Source organism: Podarcis vaucheri (genome assembly GCF_965113315.1).
Source record: "Podarcis vaucheri genome assembly, chromosome: 7".
Taxonomy (NCBI): domain Eukaryota; kingdom Metazoa; phylum Chordata; class Lepidosauria; order Squamata; family Lacertidae; genus Podarcis; species Podarcis vaucheri.
The window spans coordinates 56,084,207-56,110,221 of NC_138765.1; the positions used below are offsets into that span (position 1 = coordinate 56,084,207).

Sequence of the window (26,015 nt, forward strand, 5' to 3'; positions counted from 1 at the left end):
ACAAGAATAAAACCAATTATAAAAATACAGCTACTTCTAATTAAAATGCACATTAAAACACCCCTAATTAAAATGTTTAACAAGTCCATTAAAATATTTTAACAGCTAAAACTACAATCAAAGCAGAAGGTTCAAATAAGATCAAGGAAATGCTTGTCTTCAAGAGCCGGCGGAATGCCAATACTGATGGGGACTTTTGTATTTCAGCAGGTGCAACAGACTGGTTTCAGGGTGGGAGGAATTCTTGGTGTGGTACAACACGTATCTTACAATAAAGAACTCATCGCAATAGCACAGTCTGATAGACTTCAGCTCATTAAGACCTGGTTATCATGCAAAATCACAGATTCATTAATCTTAATATATCAGATACTACAGAAAGGAAAAGGAAAACGCATAATGACAGAGATACCAGCAGTCAACTGCACAGTGGAGAATTAAATACCTGATAGTCTTTGTTAATTTTATGCTGTACAATTAACATATTGCGTGTCTTTTCAAGTTCTTGAATAGTTTCTGCATGGGTTGCCTGGAGCTCACGCATAGAGCGTTCCAAGTCTTTATGGATGTCATCTTCTACTTTCTCCAAGAACATGAGGTCGCCACTTGCTTGCTGCCTACGAACCTGAGCCACAAAAGTTGACAGCATTATAATTAGCGCGCGCGCGCGCACACACACACACACACACATATATATATTCATATATATTCGAAATTGAAACTGATGGACCTGTCATTTTCCGGCATTAAAATAAATCTATGCTTGGAGACCAAGCTTGTAAATGTTTCAGTTCCGTGGAAAGGAACAAAAGCAACTCAGATCCATTTAATAACTGCCTGTGCAGCCTTTACTCAGAAGTACATTCTAATGAGTTCATTGGGATTAATTTCAACAAGAGCTGGTATAGTAAGTTGAGCTGTAACAGAACTTACTCCCAGATAAGTGGCACAATACTGTAGCCTGAGTACAAAAGCAAGCAAGAAGTCCCTGGTTCAAATATCTGTGCTACAAACGACTTTCATCCTGTTTAATTCCCTGTGACCAACATTGGAGGAGCACTCTCTAATACAGTGGTACCTCAGGTTAAGTACTTAATTCGTTCCGGAGGTCCGAACTTAACCTGAAACTGTTCTTAACCTGAAGCACCACTTTAGCTAATGGGACCTGCTGCTGCTGCCGCGCCGCCAGAACACAATTTCTGTTCTCATCCTGAAGCAAAGTTCTTAACCTGAGGTAATATTTCTGGGTTAGCGGAGTCTGTAACCTGAAGCGTATGTAACCTGAAGCATATGTAAGCCGAGGTACCATGGTATGCACATTTTTATCAGGGGAAGGTGGGGAGAGAATGCAGGGAAGCTAAAATTATGGGTCTTATAGATGGGATGGGGACCATATGGAACAGTGAAAAATAGTACTGAGGAAACTCTGGGACACTGACACAGGACCGAATGAGAAGGGCACCTCATATGCTCAGCCTTTGGATCTCTCAGACCCTTTAAAGGGCGTGCTCCAAAATACACATTTTAATATAAATTTCATTATGCTAAAGACATGGGGAAAGAGCACTATTTTCTATACAAAAGTGCTATTAATCTATAATTGTTCACGGAAACTACAAATGCTACAGGCGCGGGGGTTGGGGAGGGAGAGACCGACTAAAAATTATTTAAGGCAGGAAACCGATCATTTTCTATTCCTTCTTTTCTCTTTCACATCACTGCAGTTACGCTGCAAACAGAAAAACGACAAAGCAGTGCAAGGAGAAAAATGAAATTTCCCTCTAGTGCTTTTATAAATAAACAACTAGCAGGTTTTCTGCTACAGGGGAGAAAAGAAAATGCTTATGTTTCCAGAGTGTAACGTTTTAGCTTTGCACCTGCTTTTATATCATTCGGAATTATTTTTCATATCCTTCAGAATCTGTAAACAAAAAGTTGTTTTGATCAGACCTGTACTGGGGCAATGTGATAACACGAAAAGCAACTGTTTTCACTCTGAGAGAGAGAGAGAGAGAGAGAGAGAGAGAGAGAGAGAGAAGCTTTAAAGCAAATCCATGTAGGCTTAAGGTTAATCTACTTCTGATGTTGCAATGAAATATGTACATAACCTTAAAAAGTTCTATGCTGCCATCTTTTCTCTGTCTCCTGCCTTACAGAAATTGAACAGCAACATACCCATTTCATACAAGCAAGATGCATTAGCTAGCAAAAGCAGCACAAGAAAAGCCTTTCTTGAAACACCAGGTGTTGAGAGAGGATTGGAGAGTTGGGGGTGGGGGGAAGCGGCGTACGACAGTTCCTGCAAGTTACCTTGATAAGCACGAGGGCCTCGCTGAGTTCGGCCATGTCAATGTCACTCTCCTGAAACAGACACAGTCAATAGGATGGCATCGTATGACGGGAATGAATAATGGAGTGAGACACCGAGAATACACAGTGCATTCGTGCTAAAACATGGCATTTTGCTGGATATCATGAATAAGTAAACTCTTGTCATATCCCTGCAATTCTTTTGCTTTTAAGAAAGGAACATTTGCGTGGTGCATGAAATATAGAAAAGCTTCACCTCCCCCCCCCCCACTCCTTTCTATCATTTCCTAAAGAAGTTCACCTTGGTGAAAAACTTCATGCGGTTCCTCAAATCATCCAGCTGTTGCTTCTGCTCTAGATAGCGCAACCGCAGCTCATTGTTCTCCTGGGCCAGCTTTTCATTTTGGTCTCCGGAAAGAAAGAAAGAAAGAAAGAAAGAAAGAAAGAAAGAAAGAAAGAAAATTACAGATTCTGTTTAAATGCAGCAGAACCCTAGAAACAGCCATCATGGTCTTCAAACCTATTTTACTTGAAGCAAATACATTTAAAACAAAGAACCGCCCCTCCCCCTTCTTAAAGGTAAAGGTAAAGGGACCCCTGACCATTAGGTCCAGTCGTGACCGACTCTGGGGTTGCGCGCTCATCTCGCTCTGTAGGCCGAGGGAGCCGGTGTACAGCTTCCGGGTCGTGTGGCCAGCATGACTAAGCTGCTTCTGGCGAACCAGAGCAGCACACGGAAATGCCGTTTACCTTCCCACCGGAAGGTATTTATCTACCTTCCTATTTATCTACTTGCACTTTGACGTACTTTCGAACTGCTAGGTTGGCAGGAGCAGGGACCAAACAATGGGAGCTCACCCCGTTGCGGGGATTCGAACTGCCGACTTTCTGATTGGGAAGTCCTAGGCTCTGTGGTTTAACCCACAGCGCCACCCGCGTCCCCTCACCCTTCTTACCCATTCATCAAGTAGGATTCAGAGAGTCAGCAATAAAATTCTACCCATGCAGAGAGCACCCCTACCCTATGGGCATGTAAAAACTAAGCGATTCCATGCAGTGGCTTCTCACTGCTATATGAAGAGATGCACTGGATTTGGAAATCCCTGCTGTGAGTGTACAAGCATGTTTAGGCAATGCAATGGGACCCCAGAGAGCACTTTTAATGTGTGCCATGCTGAGGGCAGACACTGCTTGCCCACAAGCTACATCTCGACTGCCAAATATATATCTGTCATGTGTTCTTACTTTTATTATTACCACGGTAATAATATTAACAGAAAAGGGGCATAGAAATAGAGAGGTAGAGGTATTTTATAAGATAAATGGGAAGGAGGTCTCCCAAGATAAGCCATGTGCTTTCAAATGTGTTTACTAAAGTCAATGTTGATGTATGTTATAGATTGAGGACAAGTAATAAAACAGCAGCATATCCTTATTTCACCTAAACCTGATTTCTATTCTGCCTCCCCAGAATGAATATCAATAGAAATGCTCCCATCTTCTATTGACAGGTCAAGTTTGGGTAACTAGGTTCATAAGTTGGTGAGGTGGGAAGATTGTGGTAGATTGTTGACTAAGAGAGATAAATGCTTTATTGATCTGCTTATTGATCTCTTACACATTGTATCTTGTAGACTGGATAGTATTCTCTGCTGACATCTCAGCAGCTACATATCACACACACATTCTTTATTACAGTCCAAAGACCCACAAAGCAGCTACATATCTATACCCTGGTTGTTTGTTTTGTTCTTGGCTTATTTTGGGCTGCTGTTTTCCCCTCATGTTAAATGTTCTCAATAAATGTTTTTAGAACAATAACAAAAAAGCCTGTCTTTTTAATGATGATTTTATGCATTCAGTCCCAAAACACACACACACACAGAACAAACTATATGCTTATAAACACACTGTCAACTCAATTTGCAAACATTCAACTTAAATCATTTCCTTCAGAGTCATCAAGGGATTGTGTACAGCTTAAGCTCTACTCAGAACAGACCAAGTGAAATTAATGGATGCAATGTCCTTTAATTTCAGTGAGTTTACTCTGAACAGGACTATCACTGAATACATATACATTCTCTAGTCTAGAGGAGAACATTTGCTTAATCTTTTAGGGTCTTTTATGTTAGGACACTCATGGTCGAGTGGAGATTTGAACACTGGTCTTCTGGTCCTAGTCCAACCCTCTAACACATACAGCACACTGGATCAGATATACGTAATTGTTTGGAAGCATTTTCTGTGGGGAAGACTTGGGCTGTAATGATCTAACTTAAGCAGGAAGAATAAAGAGTACACTGAAGACTCTCCACCCCAACCCCTGAAACTATGATGCAAGCTTTTGAGTTCCTCTCTTTTTCGGGGTTGAGAATTAAGCAAGCAAGCAAACAAAGGCTGGAGGAAAAGCTATTTTTGTACATGATAAGACCCTCAGCCTGCAGCTTGTAGTAACAACCTAAAGATGGAAATATTCTGTTTCACTCTGTGTGGGACTGTTCTAATGGAACAACATAGCTACTTGTGCCTTTGGTCTAACTTAAACAAGATTCTATATTTTGCGCACGGAGTGTTTGCCTGCTCACATAAAAAGAATGGGGATTTAAGAAAACAAAGATTAAGATAATCTACTGGTAAAACAAACAGCTGTCAAAAGCCGTTTGTGCTAATATCATCATCTGTAATCAATATGCACAGGGTGCTGACCCACGCATTCATGTTAGGAAAAAAAGGGGGGGAAAGAATTGGAATAAAGAGGCTCTTAAGCCTGCAATTAATTTAAACATTAAACTGCTTTTAAATGTTCTAACCCAGAGGATCACAAAACCTGAAACTAATCTGCACATTGAACAGGGAGGTGGGGGTGGAGGAAAGCAAGCAAGCAAGCAAGGAACCAAAACAGTTCTGCGTTATCTAAACGAACACATGGGCCTTTTCAAAGGGCAGCCTACCAATGGTAAATTGAAGGCCAAGGAAAGAGACAGGAGAAACAAACGGGATTTGCAAAATCAGCTTCTGTGGAGAAACTATCTGCCTCCAAGACCCACACTGCTTATCAACACTCTTCCTGACATCTTTCCCACAGCTCATATGCTGTTCACGTACTGCTTCCATTTTGCCCACAGAGGACAGATTCCTGATCTGGATAGTTTTCTTTGCTTCTTTTAAAGTTTCTAGTCCTTTTCAGACACAAACACGAAGGAAAATGGTACTATTGTGGCTGAGTCAGAAAACAGATTCAATCAGAGTGATCCTTAAATCCATTAGATTTTAAAATAAGGGTGTGTGTTTTTAGTGTTTATAGATGAGGGTTACAAGACTTCCAGGTTAGCGCCTCCGGCAATGGCGGATTTCCTCTGACAGGGAGGAATCCGCTTCGTGAAACTAGGGTGTGGACCGCCACGGCGAGGTGGGGACCCACTAAAAACCACAGGCGGGAGAAGCCTGTGGATGTGGGATTCGGCTGGCACCTTTTGCGCCTCCCCTACTTGCGGGGAAACCCGGTTTTGGGGATCCGGAGCGACGTGGGGTGAGCGGCGCGGTGCTTCGAATTGACTGCTCTTTTCACGGAATGAAGCCGCATTGCTGTTACCGGAGAGCACTGACTTTTTCCTGTGGACAATTGGACTTTAAACATCTTTAAACGTGAGTAGAACGGAAAATTGGACTATGAAACATCTTAATTTGGTACTGAAGCAGGAAGGTCTAAACAGGAAGTCCGCCTTCTGCTTTTGTAAATAGATTGAAGCAAAGACATTGCAAGCTAAAGTCTGGAAAGTCATTTGTAAAGGACTAAATTTCCATCAGTCAAAACTACCAAACCCCCCTTGGAAGCAGGAGAAGAGGGGGGAAATCTTAGACTGTTTAAACCTGCAGGAGAGAGAGTAAAGAAAGATAAATTTCCACCGTCTTGAACCTGGGAATGGGTGTCAGAGACAAATGCTTTGAGGAAGTTCATTGACTGTGAATACGTTTCTTTTTGACAGATAGTTAAAAAAGAGAGACATATTGATTCCAATGTTTCCTTTTGCACTTCAAAGGAACAAAATATCTGAAAAACGAAAGGAATTTTGTTGCTGAATCTGCTTTTAAAAAGACGGATACAAACAGATATTGTTTCCTCTAGAGGGAGCTTGTGAAACTGTTGCTGGAGTCGATCTGGGGAATTCTACAGCTGTAGAGATTAAAGATCGTGGGAACCAGACATTGACCTTGAATAAGAATGTGCCCAGAAGAAGTTTTAGTGCTTGCTTTTTGCAAGACAAGCGCTTTACTGGAACAGCTACATGAGAAGATGGATTTGATGACTGTTGCAGTTAGCAATTTTGGAGAAACAGTGAATACTTATATAGAAACTACTCAGGAACCAACCCAGGAACTTGTTTTGACAGGGCAAGTTGTGTAGGAGACAAAGGAGGAGGTTGTTGCTGAACCTCAAGTAATAGAAATGGAGCAAGTTGTGCAGAAGACAAAGGAGGAGGTTGTTGCTGAACCTCAAGTAATAGAAATGGAGAGAGTCGCGGCCCTGCAGGAACATAAGTTGTTGTTTTTGACGACTGAACCTGGAGAAAGTCAGATTTGGAGAGATGGAGTACTGTTTGGTTTGGAGATGGGAAGTCGGATAGCTCCCCCTATGCAGGGATGTTCTGACTTTTGCGATTTGGTTTGGGGCCAGGGGGAGGTTGGAGTTGTGGGGGCCCTTAACCTTGGAGGGACTTTGAAACATGCCTTCAAATATCTTTTGGATTTCAGTGCTGACTATGGAGAATGGGCTGACTTGTCAAGAAGGGATAAAGATACTGTCAATTTGGAGTCTCCCCGAGATCTACCCCTCAGTGAGAAAGGAAGGAAATTAAGAATAAGATCAGCAGAAGACAAAGTAAAGTGCAGGTATAAAAATGAAGAAGACCTGCAGAAGGGACATGGAAAAGACTTAAGAGCCTCGGATAGAAGGTCACCAGGTTGATGGACTAGATGGAAGGGATAGAAAGGACTGACAAAACCCGAGACCAGGAAGAAGAGACGATGGATGAAGATTGGAAGAAACTTTAAAAATTCATTTAGAGAATTATTGTAAAATTAATGAGTGTTAGAAAAAATGTTGGAATGAAAATATTTGGCTTTAGTAGAAATGCTTTAAGGAATTATGTATAAATAAGTTTTAAGTTTTAAGTTTTAGGGCTTTATATGGTAAGATAAGGTAATGGATTGTTAATGGGCCAAAGTGTAAAACCTAAGGTCAGATTGGGTTAAGGTAATTTTTAGAACAAAAATTGAGAAAGATGGAAAGGATTTGCTGAAATAGCTAAATTGAATTAGAATACAAAAAAGGGAGGTGTGAGGAGGTCAATGAAACAAGTAAATGAAAGACAAAGATATGGAAATACTGGATGTGTTTTTAAATGTTTTTGGTTTTTAAATGTTTCTGTTTTGTTTTGTTTTTTGTTTTTTATTGTTGTGCTGTATTGTTTTTATTCTGCTTTTTTATTTTTTTTATGTATTCTAACTCTTTATTGTCTCTTTCCCCTCTCTTTTTGTAATTGTTAAACTTTTAAAAATATTATTTAAAAAAAAATATAGATGAGGGTTACAATAGGTCTACCAAAAACTACTTGCCAAGATTGCCAAATCAAACCTTCATGATCCAAGGCAGTATCTCTCTGAGAACATGTCTGTTTCCTCTGCTGTACTGTCACTTAATGCCAGCAGTACCATTGCACCATTGCACCATTGCTTAATGGCTGCTGTTCTTTTATATTGTACCAACTCCATGCTTCATTCATTGGCTCTTAGGGGCTATTTGCTCAGCCAATGTTGAAAGCAGAATTCAGGGCAATACTGGCCAATGGCCTGACTCAACTCACCTTAGCGTTTTCCAGATGTTGTTGGACTCCCAACTGCCATCAGTCCCTGCCAGCATGGTCAACAGCCAGGGATGATGGAAGTTCAAGTCCAGCAACATCTGGAAGGCCAGAAGTTCCCCATTTTGCCTTTGGGACTAGCAATGAGTTATGCAAAAACATGTGTGTTAGCACTCCAACACACTTTTACATTTTAAAATAAACAAAAGCATATTTGTAAGAAGGGAATCTAGATACACCACCAGAGGGAGTGTGTGCGCCTAGTTCAAGTTGTGCCAGGAAGTTGCTCTATACAGTCAGACCATTGGTCCATCTCAAATACGTATTTTATTGCTGTATGAGGGCAGGATATAAATATTTTTTTATAAACAAACATCTACACTGACTTTCCGCTGCAATGGCTTTCCAGGGTTTCAGGCCAGGGGTTTCTCCATGCTCTACATAGAGATGCTGGGAATTGAACTTGAGATAATCTGCATGCAAAGCAGGCGATTGATTGCTGAGCTAAAGCCCATCCCCTATACTGGTGGGAACGCCAAAGGAGAGAGAAGGCAGTGGCAGAAAGAGAAGGAATGACTCCATCCACTGCCAGCCCAGTTGACTTGAGAATCTGCTTGCCTGATGGAACTCATAAGGGGATGCAACCTATCTGCAGGAAGGGACTCTCAACATGCAGATACTCAACACTGAACTGTGGACCTTTCCCTAAAATACCAAAGTGTGGGAAGCTACAGCATGCAGAAGTTCCTGGGTTCAGTCTGTGGCATCTCCAGGTAAAAATATCAGGTAGCAGGTGATTGGAAAGGCCCTCTCTCTGCCAGAGACTTTGGAGAGCAGCTTCCAGAGAGAAGACAAATACTGGGCTAAGGGGGCAAAGCATCCTGAGCCAAGGCGGTGTTCTGTGAAGCTCTCAGCTGAGTAAAAAATGGAAAACTCGCTTGCACACCTTGCAATGTCCTTCAGAGCAATATACCTCGTTCTGCTTTCATTCTGGCTAAGATGTTGTTTTTATCTGTTAAATCCGACTTTAAAGCAGCCTCAAGCTGAGCAATCTGCAGCTTCAGCTGCTGCTCCTTTAACTTCCATTGCTGGTCGTGGGTCACGCCGAAGGCACTGAGGAATTAAAAGGGGGAAAATGGAGAGAGGGGGAGGGAGGGAGGGAGGGAGGGGGACAAAAAAGAATTATATTAAAGACCAACATATGGCATGTAAGGAACTCAGAAATAGGCTTTAACAGAAAATAATAAAGAGGGGAGTGTGGGGAGAAAGCGATTTTAGTGGCAGAGATCATTGTCATCATGTCTTAGGAATTAAGTAAACACATGCTGGTCTGCTGCTGTTGAAACCGAGGCGCCTCTCTCAGGCTGCGGTCGTGGGACATGAAAGGGTTTGTGGGATGAGCAACGGGGCTGGACTCAATTTAGAGCTCCAGAGCCAGGAGAGTTGGCAGCGGGCGAAGGTTTGTGGGGACTTGGGAAGGAATCCGGAGGCCTGTTCCAGAGGAATCTGCTATTCGAAACCTCAGCAACAGACTCCGAACATGGGCAGCCTTTACACATTCAAACCTCTTTTCGTGTAGAGCCCTGCAGTGACCCACCTGATCCGTTTTAAAGACCTAGAGAGGGGAAAGGGGGGCAGGGAAGCGAAGGAAGCCCAGAGGCAGTTGTCTGCCCAAAGAAATGTCAGCTACAGAAGAACAGCGGTTCTCCTATCATGAAACAGCCTCTCTGAAATGTAGTAAAAATCTTTGTACTCTTAAGCCAACTTTATACCCTTAAACCCAAAACTTGCATTGTTAACATGAGTAAGAAACCAGGAACAGAAGATGGCCTTTAGGAGGGAGGGGGAAGGGGCGTGTGTCCAGAAAACACAAGTGTTTATCAAATGATTCACAGTTCAAAAAACTGCATGCATGGTGTGCACTACTACTTTTTCTTTTACCATATTTTATTGATATCAGATATAACAGAACTAAGGACAGAATGACATTATTACCCACCCCTCTTCTATTTAATGTTCTTGCATTTAATACGGGGATCTCAAATAACAACAACTGCCCCATACAGGGGTCCCACAATGCTCACGTTCCAGTAAATGTAGCAGCTATGGTTCAAGGTTAACAGAATTTTGCAATTTTGGAGGCAGTGGTTCCAGAATCACATGCAGCTCTGAGGAGGGCTTGACTTAGCGTCCTCCAGAGTGGCTATTAGCTCTCGGCACTTGGTAGGGATGCCTTTCAAGGTCTCCTTGCTAGAATTATTCCCCAAACTTTCAAGTTTTAAATTATTGGGTTTGGACAAAGGAATTGATGAGTTTGGAGCTTTCCACAGCTCAGCCTTTTTAATTTCTGCATTCTGCACAGAACACTGATGTGTGTGATCACCTCAAGATTTCTGTTTTGTTTTGTTCTGCAGGGGCTTTATAAGTGAAGAGGAGGGAAATATTCAAATGGGCAAAATGTGAATGCCAATGCTCCCTAATTAAACTAGAATTCAGGAGAAATGGAATACAGGGCAGAGGGATCCAATAAAGAAATGTGCTGGGGAACAATATGCTCGATCCTTTAAAACACTTTAATAGACTGCATGCTTAAATGCTATGTTATGATTTACGTATATACTGCTTTTTGATTCAAAGGTCCCAAAGCAATGGATAGCATAGTACTACAAATGAAAAACACAATAAAAGTGCATTCAAAACAATGTAAAATAGCAAAATCACAAAATGAATCCAACTGGAAGCCAATGCACTTCCAGGCCCAATTCAAATTGCTACCTTTAACCTATACCTGAAGGAATTAGCTCTTCCCAAAGAAGACTATGCTGGCCTTAAGATCATCTACAAAGGCACTATCTATAGGGAGTATGGAGGGAGGGCAACAATTGAAGGGGTCTTTTGGGTGACAGCCCCTGTCAATGGAATGCATTCCTTAAGAGAGCTTGCCTGCACCTTCTGTGTTAGGTGAAGACATTTGTTCCCACCCATCCCAGTCTTTTTAGTAATTTTAGCATCTTTATTAGCTTACAGCAGTTAAGTTATTATTAGGGTTTGAGCCAATACCTCAATCTTGTCAATAGTTTTAATGTGGTTCATTGGGATTGCTACTTTGATTTAAGTATGGAAGTTTTCTTGTATACAGCTTTCTGTAATGGAGAGGCAGGTTACTGAGATATTTATATGACATGCATCTGTACTTACATATTTTAAATCATACATTTGTTTTGCATATTTTAAGCCACTTAAAGGCTCTGGTTCAGTTGACACAAATTTAAATAAATTGCAATAATAAATATAATGCTTATCATCATCACCACTACCACCATCATTCTTTCACTTTAGGGCTAGTGACAGGAGAGCATTCTCCACCCTTGAGGGCCAACTCCTGCATCTACCGCATCACTGTAGCAGTGTGGAGATTTTAATTACAGTGGTACCTCGGGTTAAGTACTTAATTCGTTCCGGAGGTCCGTTCTTAATCTGAAGCACCACTTTAGCTAATGGGGCCTCCTGCTGCTGCCGCGCCACTGGAGCACGATTTCTGTTCTCATCCTGAAGCAAAGTTCTTAACCCGAGGTAATATTTCTGGGTTAGCGTAGTCTGTAACCTGAAGCGTATGTAACCCAAGGTACCACTGTATAGGCTGTACTGTTTAAATACAGCTATGTATAGTTTTTACTTGTCAGAAAAGTTTGTGTACATTCAAGTCTCATGGTCATGTGTACATTTTCCAACAACAACCTCAGAATCTGGCTCTGGTTAAACTTAGAGCAATGTAGAATTCCAGTTTCTGCAAATCCGCATAATGCTGACTTTAAAGGCATACAAAATTGTTCTGAAATTTACTGCTCAGCTATCATCTCCTTCACAGTTAGGATTGCATTCCACTGGAATCTGCCCGGAATGTATTTGGAGTTTACTTCACCCCGCTGCATTTTGAAGCCATCTGGGTAATGTACAAATGGCTGACCATCCACCACACTGTGCTCCTAGTATGGACGGAGGGTCAGAGGGATGCGGGGTCAAGTTCTTATAGTCAGTGGAAAGGGGCTTCTGGAATTTCCACCACAACATAATATGACTGGAACCAGCTGCCTGAAATGGTGTCATAATGTTGTAAATGCACGGCATGAATATGCCCCAAATCAGCAAGTCAGACAGCTAAACTGGGCATGGCACTTTGAAGCCACAGCAGCTTTTCTCCCTGCTCCCCAGGAATTGGATATTATTCTCTCCCCCTTAGAGAAAACGCAGTGACAATTGTGTTCTCTTTTGAACAAAAGCACTCCTACAGCTGGAGGGTTCTCCTTCCACCGACTCCATGATCAGGTGTTTCCTCATTAAGCCTCTGCAAATTGACTGTAATTGCTTCAATTTTCTGTTCGGCACCAGAAAATGAATTCAGTGCCCTGTCTCATTTCATGTTCAGTAGGTTTAGCCTCCTAATTTTTTATTTATGTGATATTAAGCACTGCTGACAGAATTTACACAGACTATTACCTCAGAGCGTCTTTACATAAATATGAAGTGCAGTCACAGTGCCAGCCTAAGGCGTTTTGGCACCTGAAAAAGTTAGAGTCACGCCCTGTGCTGCTCTTGATTGGGGTCCATTTTTTTAAAAAAAGGAAATTGAGACATTGAGGCCTAAGCTGGAAGTAAAAGAGGGGAAAAAAGGCCTACCAACCCACTGCAATCTGCTATCGTATCATGACAATGCTGTCTGTTGGCCAGCATAAATGGGCAGTTGTGCTAATGAGTTAAAGCTGGGAAGTATTGCCAAAACTGACTGCAAAAATGTTTTAAGCTGACTTCTGTTACAAGGCTGCAAAACAACACCCAACGTTATAGACCCTATTTTCCTTTGTTAGAAACTCCTGCAGGTTCAGCTCTGGCCAGGATCAAAAGAATTGCAAAACTAATTCACTGAGTCCAAGGGATTTTAAAAGATTATTTTGCCTACCACAAAGCAGAGCAAACTACTTTAGAAACTGGATAGCATTACAAAAAGCAGCTTGTCATATGGAAGGGAGTCAGCAGTTAAAACGGGGCAGGCGGGGGACGGGCAGTAGAAAAGATCAACAGGAATAGCACAGGACCTTTTAGGAGAATGGTCTCATTCTTGGGATCCCAAGAGCTGCTTTATTAATCACTTTGAGAGGCCATAATTACAATATGCAAATCTATAAATAAATAAATATTCCCATCTATTTATTGCATTTATCTCTCGCCTTTTTCTCTAAGAAGCTAAAGCTGGCGCACCTCCTCATTTAATCCACACAACAGCCCTGTGAGGAAGGTTAGGTTGGGAGGCAATGACTGGCCATCCATAGGGTCTCTAGCTTGTTAGGATGCAGGTGTGGTTTATTAGCTTTCATTCAGGCCATGATTTTATCAAGGCACTGGTTTTGAACATGTACAGTCTCTCCCAATTCAGATGTTACAGAGAAATAATGTTGGGTATTTTGTTTTATTGCCTAAAACGGCAGGAGAAAACCTCAAAATGGTATCAATCAGCATATAAACAACACTGCCCCAAATCTCCTAATGGCCACTCGCAGTGGCTTCATATAAATATTAAATAGCACTGGGGACAAAAATCATACTCTGCAGGTTAACCGGCAGGGGTCCACAGACACAGTACAACAGTGCTTCTAACCCTCAACAGTCCAGATGAAATCAAAAGCTGCAGAGAGATCCTGGAAAATAAACAGGGTTGTACTCCCCTACCACCTCTCCTGAATAAGGTCATCCATCAGACCGACTAAGGCCAGTTCAGTCCCCAAACCAGGCTTGAACCCAGACTGAAATAGGTCAGTTTTATCCAAATGTGTTTGCAGCTGAACTGCCACTACTCATGCATTGGTTATTTTAGCCCATACATAAACTGAGAAATGGAATGTTAAAAGAGTTCTGTTATCGGTTATAATTTACCTGTTGTATAATTTATCATAGTTTTCTTTTAAAAGGTCCCTCTCTTTTTCCAAATCATTAATTCTATCTTGAAGCTGGAATGAAGACAAACGTTATAAGTGATGCAATTAAAAAGCAACATTACCGGCACTAGTAAAGCTTTCTGAATAGCTGCATGCATGGCTGTGCTTTCTGGCAGTCAGTGGCTGGTAAGCTTTGACACTACAGTGACTGCCCTGATGTCACAAAAGAGCAAGGCAGATTGGGATGTTGCAAAAATCAAGATTTGCAAAACCTTTTCATTGATGCAGGAGAATTTCTATTTTTATAAATAATAAATAATTTTTTATTTATATCCCGCCCTCCCAGCTGAAGCCGGGCTCAGGGCGGCTAACAATAAAATAATACAACATTCTAAAATTATTTCATTATAAAATTAATTCAAATCAAACTAATGGCAACCATTGGGCTAGAGTTCTGTGAAGATTGCCAAAGGAGGGAGTCAGGCTGTGCCCTGGCCAAAGGCCTGGTGGAACAGCTCTGTCTTACAGGCCCTGCAGAAATATGTCAAGTCCCGCAGGGCTCTAGTCTCTTGTGACAGAGAGTTCCACCAGATCGGAGTCACAGCCGAAAAAGCCCTCGCTCTGGTTTTGTAAGGTTTTCTCCTTTTTTAATATCAACCAAACATTAGTGCATTGGGTCGACACATTTCACCTGTTTTATAGGTAGAGATGGCTCACAAGGTGGGGGCAGATCTGCTATGCTGCCTTCTTGGCAGGTGGCCGTTGCTTACCGAGAAGAGGAGGAGTGAAGGGGTGGGAAGGTTGACGTGATGCAAAAGCACTGATGGAGCCAATCTGGTACTCCTTCTGGTGCGTTTGCACCACGGTGCCCTCTTCATCCCAGTAACAGTGACTCACCTGCCGGGAAGCTAGTGTACTGGCTTGGCCCCATCTCGCAAGTTGCTTCTGTCTATAGGTGAAATTTAGATGGTGTTTGCCACCTTTAATGCATTCACCATGTATTAGGATGAATGCAGCATCTTGAAATGGTCCGACTGCAAGCTTGATCTTACATGGGTGTTCAAAGACTGCTCAGAGGCATATAAATACTACTGTAGGTTAACAACAGAGCGTTAAGTGCTATATAACCACCAGCTATGCAGTCATAAGCCAAGTAAGACCAGAATGTTTGAATTATTGGGAGTCCTCTCACAACTTGGTCCGGGATACTACGCAAATTTCTCTAGCCCAGTTTAAAGGATTGTGCAAAGACTATGCTCTTCCCAACCCCCCCCCCATCCCCAAGGATCTCACCTCTTCTAATCGCCGCTTTGAAAAATTTGTGGCCTGTAACTCACTCTCGAGGTGGAGGCACTTGGAACGTTCTTCTTTAAGTTGCAAATTGAGTTCGTCCCCCTTTGCCATGAGTGCATTGTGGCTTGCTTTAAGATTTTTTTGGTTCTGTGGAGGAGACGAGAGAAGGCAGCTGAAGTTGGGTCTGGGTGAGTAACATTCAGCTGTGGTCACTATTCTTGGATGCGGGCTATGGATTGAGAGTCAAAAGGTTTCCTCCAGCAACCTTTAAAGTGTAATCTCAATCCAGTCAACAGGAGATGCTCTTGCCATGTTTTTGACACAATGTCGTTAAGTTACACAACGGCAATGAAGAGGGTGGAGGGTGTTCCGCCCTCCTCCAGCATGCTAACCACTCCCAGTTCAGCTGTGATGAGCAGGACCAAGACAGACATCTGTTTAGCAATTAAAGCATTTTGCTGTGGTTCTTGTGGTTTGGACACGCTGACCCAAAACGCTACAGTAGCAAGCAAAAATGAACCCGACCACAAATATGTCCATGCAGCTCTTGTCATTTTGCTGCTAACCCACCAGCTGATGTTTTGTTTGCCTTCTTAATTCCTTCCAAGGGAGCTGCATTAAGATTTAATTAAAAGAAATTCTGTGTCTCTTTAAAATTTGATTCTGCACTTCTGTGCGACATCTGAACTATTGAGCTGCGCTCAACATTTCAAAAACGTGCACCTCTGTTTATTTTGCTTTGGAAACTGTTGCACACACCACAATTTGCAAGGCTTTGATAATCATTTAAGTCTTCTGAAAATAATTTCACTCTATAACTCTCTTACAAATGTATGCGGTTGCTGTGCTGTGGTGCTTCAGCTTCGTCTGCTATGTCATATTACCATAATGATAAGCAGTGGACAAAAATGATAAGCAGTGGACAAAAAAAAATCCAAATTTTCCATCCTAAGTAACAGTAGTATTGCTGGTACAGAGGTCTGCATATGCTGAGTTGTGTATGCTGAGATATGCCCAAAAGCTGCATGCAAATGTGGGTTGCATCATTAATTTTGGTGGAGGGAGCAGATCTAAGCTGAAGGTATAGGAAGCATCTAAAATGCTACACTGGGATTTGCTGATCAGGATTAGAAATAGAGCAGGCCATGTTTTATGGAGAGAAACCTCCTACCAATTCAATTCCTTGGCATTTCCAGTTTGAAGGCTGGTGAAGGATATGCTGCAAAGGGTAGGCTTTACTGAAGAAGATGGATAAATAGACCAACTAAGCATCAGGCATCTCTTAGCACCTTAACATTGTGAAAGACCATTCAGCACTTGAAGAACCTGGGAGGTGGAGTGTGATTCTGCACTAGTTACAACTGAAATTCCACTAACTTTTAACTACTTTCTACTGAGCAAACATGTATAGGATTGCAAGGTTAGTATAAATTCCCATTTATTTCTTAGTGTATTATAAACATTCTTAGCTAGCCTTCATTTACTGCACAATTATCATACCATCTACTAAGAAGTAAGTTCCCCTGAGTTCATGGGAACTTACTTCCTGCTAAGTGTATATAGGATTGCAGTCTTAAATTTCCAGATCTGTATCATACTTTTGGTGAAGAAAGAAGTACCTCTCTAAACAAGTTTATTCCGTACATAACCCCACCAGGAGTTCAATGAGGTCTACTTTACAGTTCTAGTTGAAGTCTTTCCCTACCTCTTGAAGCTGAAGAAATCTTTCCTCCATTGCTGCAAACTCATTGCTCTTCTCCACCAATTGTTTGTGGAGCTTGATCATTTCAACATTGTCCCGAATGCTTAACCTACAAAATGGCATGTTCAAAAAGAAAGTAATTGTGAGGTTTATGGTACAATAATAGTCGAGTCACCTTGTTAATTTTGCCTTGGAAAACTTAAAACCCTTCACACCTTCCTAATTCCAAAACACAACTGGGGAGAGGTGTGTGTATAACAGCTAAAACAATTCCTTTCCTTAAAATTAACATTATAGGTTGTTAAATAAGTACACGTTTTTACAGTATGAAGATATTTGAACATTACTCATTATTTGGATGTATTGGTTTATGCTTATCAAACTTCAGTGGAGCCAGTTGTGAAAGGAGCAGTATTATACTTACAATAGGAAGAGAGAGAAAACACTTTCTTCCAAAACTTTGGTGTTAGAGAATTAGTATTTAGTGGAGCATTATCCAGGAACGTAACCCCTTTCCAAGTATTTCCAAGGCAAGCGGCTTAGCATTTTACACAGATAATGCCCCGAGATTGGCATTCAAATTAGCTGCAGATGTATCTTTAACAATGACCATCTTGACCGAAATTCTATATGGCTGAGATTCTGTTATATATTTTCCCTGCTGAGATTCAATTGAAAATTCACTATTTAATCTTGTTAAAAGTCATCACGCAGCTAACTACAGATATACTTTCAAAAACCTATCCCTTGAACGGTGCAGGGTGACCTCATTATTATTGTTTTTGCATGTATTTCAACCAAAAAATGTTTTAAAGGAAACCCCTGAATTGATCTTAACTGCTAATGCCAAATAAAGTGTGATAAACATCAGAACAGAATCTCACATCTTGAAATACATTGTTTCTCCTCTAATACTTATCTGTTATAGACAGACTGGAAAAATTGTCCCAGTGCCATGCTGGAACCAGAAAATAGACTACAAAGCTTACACATCTGTAAACCAGCTGAGAACTTGAAATACTTTTAAAAATATATATAATTCTTTTGAAACTCAGGGTCCATTGTGTTTTGCCATTACCTAGTCAACTGTCCTTACAGAGAAGATTAAAAAGCTCGCAAACCAGGAATCCGGTTTATTGCACCCTTCATATAAATAGATGTAGCAAGTAGAGGAAACATTTTTGCCTGATGCTAAACACTAAAAACTCTAATGCCATTTCATGTTCTTCTGAATCTTGTTTCTCACATCAAACAAATAGCAGGGATAGCTTCAAAAGAGGTTTTACAGGAGTTTCTCTCCCCCCCGCCCTATTTTTGAATAAAAGGAGTTGAGAAGAATGACATTTATGATACATGCAGATCTAAGCCAAATGTCTCCTGACAATTGACATTAACTAGTATGTACCACAGTGCCTTATGGGACGCGGGTGGTGCTGTGGGTAAAACCTCAGTGCCTAGGACTTGCCGATCGCATGGTCGGCGGTTCGAATCCCCGCGGCAGGGTGAGCTCCCGTCTTTCGGTCCCAGCTCCTGCCCACCTAGCAGTTTGAAAGCACCTCTAAGTGCAAGTAGATAAATAGGTACCACTTTATAGCGGGAAGGTAAACGGCGTTTCTGTGTGCTGCACTGGTGCTGGCTCGCCAGAGCAGCTTCGTCACGTTGGCCACATGACCCGGAAGTGTCCCCGGCCTCTTAAGTGAGATGGGCGCACAACCCTAGAGTCGGACACGGCTGGCCCGTACAGGCAGGGGTACCTTTACCTTTTACCACAGTGCCTAACTCTTTGGCAGTGTTCAGACCTAATGGGGAACCATGGTCTCCCACCAGGAGAACAAAGTACAGCGAGTCTGAGGCTCACACACTTTCTTTCCTCCTCTCCTTTTCTTTTGCATGCCAGAAGGGAAAAGGTGGAAAGCTTATTCTTTTGACTTTAAACTAACCACAGTTTCCCATTACACGTAAACTCAAGGAACTGTCATTTGTTAAGACGATGGCTTGTGAGAAAGTGTCAGAACCATACAGATTCATTTCAGATTCTGGTTTGTTGTCACTAACCAGAGTTTAAGCTAGGGTTCCCCACTTTTTGGTGCCTGAGGAACATTTGAAAATCTAAGAAACAGCACAAACTTCCATTTAAAAAAAGAAAAAAACTGACATTGCTCAGAACTTCCCACAACTTGAAGCAGACAAACACCTAAATAAAGCACAAACAAAAAAAGTAGGGCAGCTCCCAATGACCCAAAACATAGAAAAAGAAAACCAGAGGGTGGAATGATAGTCCCAAAGGAGTGTACATGAGGGAGCTATGGTGCCCAAGAGTGCCTTGTTGGGGACCCCCAGTTTTAAATGAACTAAGGTTGCCTAAGTAGCTTCCAAACACTTTTTTAAAGGTGCAAAAGAAGAAGGTAAAGGAAATGGGGGAAGACAACAACACAGTCCAGGGCTTGTAGTAGTCCTTTCTTGCAAGCATTTGCTACCAGTGCTAGCCACCCAAAACCAGAGAAACTAAGAGGTTTTCCTTTTGACTAGATAATATTCCCATCTTGCCTTTCTATGTTTTTGGCCTAAATCATCCTGACCCAAAGTGCTGCAGATTAAGTGACCTTAGGGAATGCAAAAATGGAACTGAGTAGAATTAAAATATATTACCGTGAGCACAAGTACCCATGCAAATGATAGAACCTAGGAATGTTGTTAAGAAAACAAGACTCCAGATGGACAATTCATGAGCCATGTTTTTCCAACATGAAAACATCTGTTGTTCCGAACAATCTGGGATGACCCGAGCCATCTACATGCAACCCATATTGCCCAGATTGCTTCTTCTGCACAGCATGGTCCTGGTGAGATTTCATGCTGGGGTGATCCAGGGTTGATTTTTTTTTTTTACTGTGCATGTGTGAGAGGGAGATCTTGCAGCAGTTTATTTTGAACTGCTGTGGCAACAAAAAAGCATGGAATATGGAATTTGGGCTCCGAGCTTGCATTTCTAGTGCTATCAGGTCCTGCTGCCAATTTGCTGTAGATGCTATACCAGTGCAGGAATTTGTAAAATCATTGTTCCAGTCTCCCCTACCACTGGCAGCATTCACTTCTCATAACCCCCCACCCATATAGTAAGCAACTCTGCTCATGCACATTTGAGCCTTGGAGACATGATGGGAGTCCATTCATTTGCATGTAATTAATTGGGTTTGATTGGCCCTGTTAGTTCTGTCATCAAGAAAGCGACCCTAGTATATCAATTGGCCAGTAACAGGTAAAGTAATACCTGATGTTCCCCATGCAAATGCTTGCAAGAGCAGCACAATAAAACCGTGTGCAAGTAAATCAATTACTTTACTGTCACACAATTGGGTACAACTTATGAGCTGAGAGCATTTCCATCCCATTTTACCGTTGGCCAGTTGCCTGCTGCTCTTTCAGCTGCAGGAGAGCTTCTTCAAACTCCTCTTCCTTCTTCCGTATTTCGCTTCTGAGCATTTCCACTGCCTGCGCCAACTCCTCATTGTGCGCCCGTTGAGACTCAACCACATTCTCCCTGCAACATTCAAAGCGCTTTGAGTTTGTCAGTTAAAAAGCGGAAGCTTTACGCTTAACATAATGGGAAACTAGAATGAAACACATATTCTGCCAGGTAGATAAATGTTTATAAGAGGTTTACTTCTTACTGGCCACCCAAAGTTGAGAAGGTTATGTGAAACAGGCAAAGAAACTGCGGTATGACAGGCTAGGTTTTGTTAAGGCAACAAAGCTTTCTAAATTGAAACCCAAAATTTACACCTGCATCCTTTAGGAATTCTTCTCAGGGCAACTTTTTTCTAAGGCAGTTCTTCATTGTCACAGAGGATTCTGATCTAGGGCGTCAAGTTAGTTCACAAGCGATGGGCCTCACAAATGCAGTGAAGTAAATCCAGTTAATAGTGACTCCACACTGATCTATCAGTAGTGTGAACAAGCCCTTATTTATTTATTTACCTATCAAACAAAAAGCAAAAATAAACCCTTCCAAGTGCTTTAAAAAAATCTAAAATAAAACATTAACATTACTGATACAAAAGAATTAAAAATGAGTATCTAACAATATCCAAAAAGTGATTAAAACCAATAACTAGTCGCTGAAAAGAAATAAAACACACATCTGGATAGGCTTGCCAAAACAAAAATGTTTTAAACAGGTGCTGAAAATCGTACAGGGAATGGACTTGCTTGATGTCAGTAGGCAGTGAGTGCCAAAGTATAGGTGCTGACACACAAAAATATCAATTTCTTACAAGTGCGGAATGAGTATTATGTGGCAACTGTAACACTGCCGGTTCCGCAGATTGAAGCAGTCAAGTGGGCTTATATGGGTAAAGTGAGCCCGCAAGTAAATTAGTCCCAAGCTTTTGAGGGTTTTATATACCAATAATGACAACCTGAATTTGGCCCAGTAGCAATAGGCAGCCAGTGCATCTCTCTGAGCAGAGGTGCTATATGCTGATAGGGCCTTACTCCCTGCCAGCAACCATGCTGTAGCATTCTGCCCTAACTGTAGCTTCTGGATCAAGTACAAGCAAAGACCCACTTAGAGTGCATTACAGAAACCCACATAAACACCCGTGGTCAAGCTCTGCTAGTCCAGGAAAAGCCGCACCTGCTGCACCAGACCCAGCTAATCTTCTTTTAGGGAAGTTTGTCCATCATTCGCTTTGATAACCCACTTTGATACTGATCAGAAGAAGTGGAGAGTTCTCCAGAACACAGTTTGAAGGACAGCCTGCATATATAAATGCTCAGGTCTTGAGAGGTCAAGGGTCCTATTCTCTTGTTCACCATTAGGGAGGATGAGGTTGGTGGCCTCAGGGACAGAGACTTTTCCATAGTGTCCTCTATGAAACAGTGGGTATATCCAGAATCACTGTTCACTACGTCTGTTTGCTGACCACTTTGGCAGCGTTGGACGTCATAAAACAAAGTTTTATGCCTTGCTTTCATCAGATAAGAATCTGACCCATTACTTCTTTCAGAGACTTGCATAGTCCACAAAGACTTTCGGAGACTTATAAAACTTATGTTTATTTGGTTCCATGTTTTCTATTTGGTTTCTCATATTGTTCAATGTTCCGAATAGACTATATAAAGAGTTTATATTGATATTGCATTGTTGTACTTGGTCATCATGCTGCCTTGGATATTACTGATAATTGTTTGCAACACAGAGTTTTAATTGTTTGGTTACTTAGTATGTTTTGTAACTGGCGTTTTTAAAAAGCTCTTGTTAACGGTAACACATTCTGGTTTTGATGTGGTGCTTTATCCTCCTTTGTAAGCTGCCTTGAGAGAACCTTGTCCTTCAAATGGTGGGATGTAAGGATCCCCAATAAATAAAATAAACACTTTACTAGCTCCCAGTTATGAAAAACATGAATGCCGCTACACTATGTTAAAATAATTACAATTGATTGCTAAAACAATCAATTGCATGTACAAAGTATTTTCGTTTCACTCCATGGCATCTCAATATGAGTCTCCATGCTGCTTTTCAAATAACATTTATTTTAGTTTGGAAAGACTAACCATGGAAGATCTTTTTTTTGGGGGGGGGAGGATCTCCATGGGAGCTTCTAAGAGATAATTAGGATATTAAGATCTAAGAGATATTTAATAAATTGTAATGCTTCTGAATATGCATAAATTCACTGTATGACATAGTGTCACCCACACATTTTTCATGTAAGTTATATGCTCATTATTGAGATTTCCATCAGACACGGTTATTTTGAACTAGCCGCTCGAGTTGTATTGTAATAAATTTGTGCTTGGCCTGTAGAACTGTACATATTTGAAACTTACTGTGCAACACTGGATATGAAAATGTTTATACTGTGTGCAACTATCAATTCAACAAATAAATATCAGTGCAATCCTGCGTATGCCTACTCAATAGTTAGCCCTACTGAGTTCATTGAGTTAGGCTGCAAGCAGAACAGTAAGCCCCACTGAATGCAACAGGACTTAAGTAGACATGGTTAGAGTTTTAAGTAGACATGGTTAGAGTTGCACATGGTTACACTCACATAAGTCTGTATAGGACTGGAGGCTTAAGATGTTTACCATGTACCACTGAACAATTTGATAACTATTTGCCTAAACAAAAGCAATTCCATAGGATAATGCCTAAACCTTTGCATGGGGAAATAATAATAAGCTAAGTCTGAATTATTCATTTTATGATACATTATTATCTATGTGCTGCTGTTTAAAGATCTGTATTCAGGATATTTTAAGGTCTGTTTTAAATACATTTTTATACTGCATTTTTTTGGTAACTTATATGCAGCTTCGTTAACCTCCACAGAGGTGTACGGATAAAATCCTCCCCTGGTCAGAGGTTCAAGATGTGCTGTGTGTTCAAGTCCTGGCAACTGGAAAATCAGAAGATGTGCAATGTGTGTGTGTGGGGGGGGGGGTTGAATACTTAACATTCACTTAAGCTACAAAGCAGTGGTGAGGGGGGGCAGTTATTACAAAAATATCAGGGCAGGAAAATGAGCTTTATTATCCCTAGGCAACAAATTGCCAAAATATGAGAAGACCAGTAAAAGTCTTATTTCCTAAAATATTCTTAACAGGAGACTTTTAAAAAATCCTTCCTGAGGCAACCACAGATTTGTTCCACGGCATTTCAGGAGGTGGTGTCTTGTTATCTCTCTTTACTGCACTCTCCCCCACACTAAAAAGATTTTGTGAGCTGCCTACAGTTGGTACCTATTAAGTTGACTAGCCTATATATGCCCCCAGTTCCTGTGACCATATGTTTTCCTATCAAAGGTGACTGACGCAGGTACTCAAAGCTGAGATCAAACAATATGAGAGCTTATTAACTTCAAATGCTGTGAAACTGGGTGTGTGTGGCATTTTCTTTTTTAACAGTCCATTCTTTTCTTTTTTTAAACCCCCCTATTATTTTTTTGTTTCATGAAAGTTTGACTATCCAAGGTACGCTGCTACAAGATTCTTCTGCCCAAAGGCATTAGTATTCATGAGTCATCACAGAGGTGAATCAACTCCTTGCTCATCTATATCCAGTATCCCTTGGATAGAGAAAAGGAGCCCATTCCTGCCTTAAAGGCAGTCCAGTTTTAATTCCCTTTAGACCAGGCATAGGCAAACTCTGGCCCTCCAGATGTTTGGGACTATAATTCCCATCATCCCTGACCACTGGCCCTGTTAGCTGGGGTGATGGGAATTGTAGTCCCAAACATCTGGAGGGCCAAAGTTTGCCTATGCCTGCTTTAGACTGTCAGTTAACTGATGACACCAAACAAATAGTTGATGTCAGAAAATAAAGAAATATAGAAAAGTCTTACAAGTTTCTTATCTCTGCTCTTGCTTCCTCAAGTAAGTTGTGTCCATACTTTGGGGGCAACGCTTGTGGAGATTTCAAAGGTCGGATTTCTACATCCTGCATTCTCATTCCTAAAAGAAGAAGGTAGTGGGTGGAATGAGAAAAATCAGAGAAGTATGTTTACTGAAAGGTAAGTGACTAAAAGGAGAAAAAAATAAGCAGTAATCACACATACTGAGCATTATCCTACTATATTTGTAACAGCCTTGAATTTAAGCCAGGGAAAGCTCTCCAGAAGTTGCTAGACTACAATTCCCATCATTCCTCACTAATGACCAAGCCAGCAAGTGTTGATGGGAAATGGAGTCCAACAACATTTGGAGGACCACAGGTTTGCTACCCCTGTTTTATGGAGAAGGCCCAGAACCTAGTGACTTCATTTGGGGTTGCAATATAGCTGGTCTGACCATTCTTCCATCTAGACAAAATTGTCACTTGAATGGCAGCAGCTCTACAGGGCATCACTCAAAAGTATTTTTCCAGCCCTGCCCCTCTATATCCTTTCTAGCTTGAGATGCCAAAGAATCAAAGGCAAATCTGTGACCTTCTGCATGCAGAGCTCTATTGCTAGACTATGGCACCCTTATTTTTGAAACTGAACTAAGTCAGGCCATTGGTCTCTCTAGCGTGGTATTTTCCTCTCTGACCATCAGTGGCAATTAACCAAGGTCTCAGGAATGGACTTTTTCAAGCCCAGCTTTCCTTTATGCCAGGGACTGGACCCAAGACCTTCTACATGCAGAGCAACTGCTATACAACTAAACACAATGGGCATTTAGATGTCAACATGTATTTTAATTTGAAGGCTGTACTCAACTAAGTACTACCCAGATGAGACCCACTGAAATTGATGGACCTAAATTAGTCAAGTCCATTCATTTCAGCACAACAATTTTAATATGGACTCTACCTTTTTAAGATTTGACTTCATTCATATTTTGGTTTTTTAAAAACTTGTTTTTAACCTTTTTATTGACAGTTTTAATACATATGTTACAGCCTTTGTAAACTGCTTCAAGGTTTTATTTACAGTTAAGTGGCATATATGCTGTGTTAAATAAATAAATAAATAAATAAATAGGCTTATTAAAAATGGTGGCATGGATCCAAAGGCCAGTGAGAATCATTCACAGCATACCCACTAGAGTTCTGGAGTTTTGGAGCTGTTTCCTCTAAAATTACAACCTTGCAATGTTACTTGACAATCCTCTTTTGAAGTTGAGGGGTGTTCCACAAACATTATGGCAATATGGCATGGAGGGCAGCTGCTATTCAAAGGAGAAAAAGTAAAACAAAACCCAGTGAGCACACTCATGCCTTTGGCAGCAAGTAGCTTTTTGGATCCCGACCAGTTTGTCTAAATTCTAAACATAACAGCATACATTCCTCATTACAGTGAGAAGTCACTGCTGTTTTCGGCCACAGTTTTAGCAGGGAACAGATTCTGAAGGGCTTGCAGGAAAATGGGGTTACTACATTTGATTTCAACCAAGTTCTGGAAGCTCATGGAGATTTTAGTTTGCATT

The 26,015-nt window shown here is 41.2% G+C and overlaps 1 protein-coding gene across 1 annotated transcript in view; it reads right to left on the reverse strand.

Annotated features, from left to right (window-relative positions):
- The window catches only part of RPGRIP1L (RPGRIP1 like), an 85,081-nt gene that overhangs the window by 50,002 nt on the left and 9,064 nt on the right, over positions 1-26,015 (reverse strand). The window contains exons 5-13 of the mRNA XM_082232816.1: positions 24,452-24,560; positions 20,497-20,640; positions 17,103-17,208; positions 15,398-15,544; positions 14,103-14,176; positions 9,148-9,287; positions 2,612-2,718; positions 2,311-2,361; positions 446-625 (exon numbers count right to left, since the gene is read on the reverse strand). Of these exons, the coding sequence (XP_082088942.1) occupies positions 446-625; positions 2,311-2,361; positions 2,612-2,718; positions 9,148-9,287; positions 14,103-14,176; positions 15,398-15,544; positions 17,103-17,208; positions 20,497-20,640; positions 24,452-24,560 (1,058 nt within the window). The remainder of the gene's footprint in view (positions 1-445; positions 626-2,310; positions 2,362-2,611; positions 2,719-9,147; positions 9,288-14,102; positions 14,177-15,397; positions 15,545-17,102; positions 17,209-20,496; positions 20,641-24,451; positions 24,561-26,015) is intronic.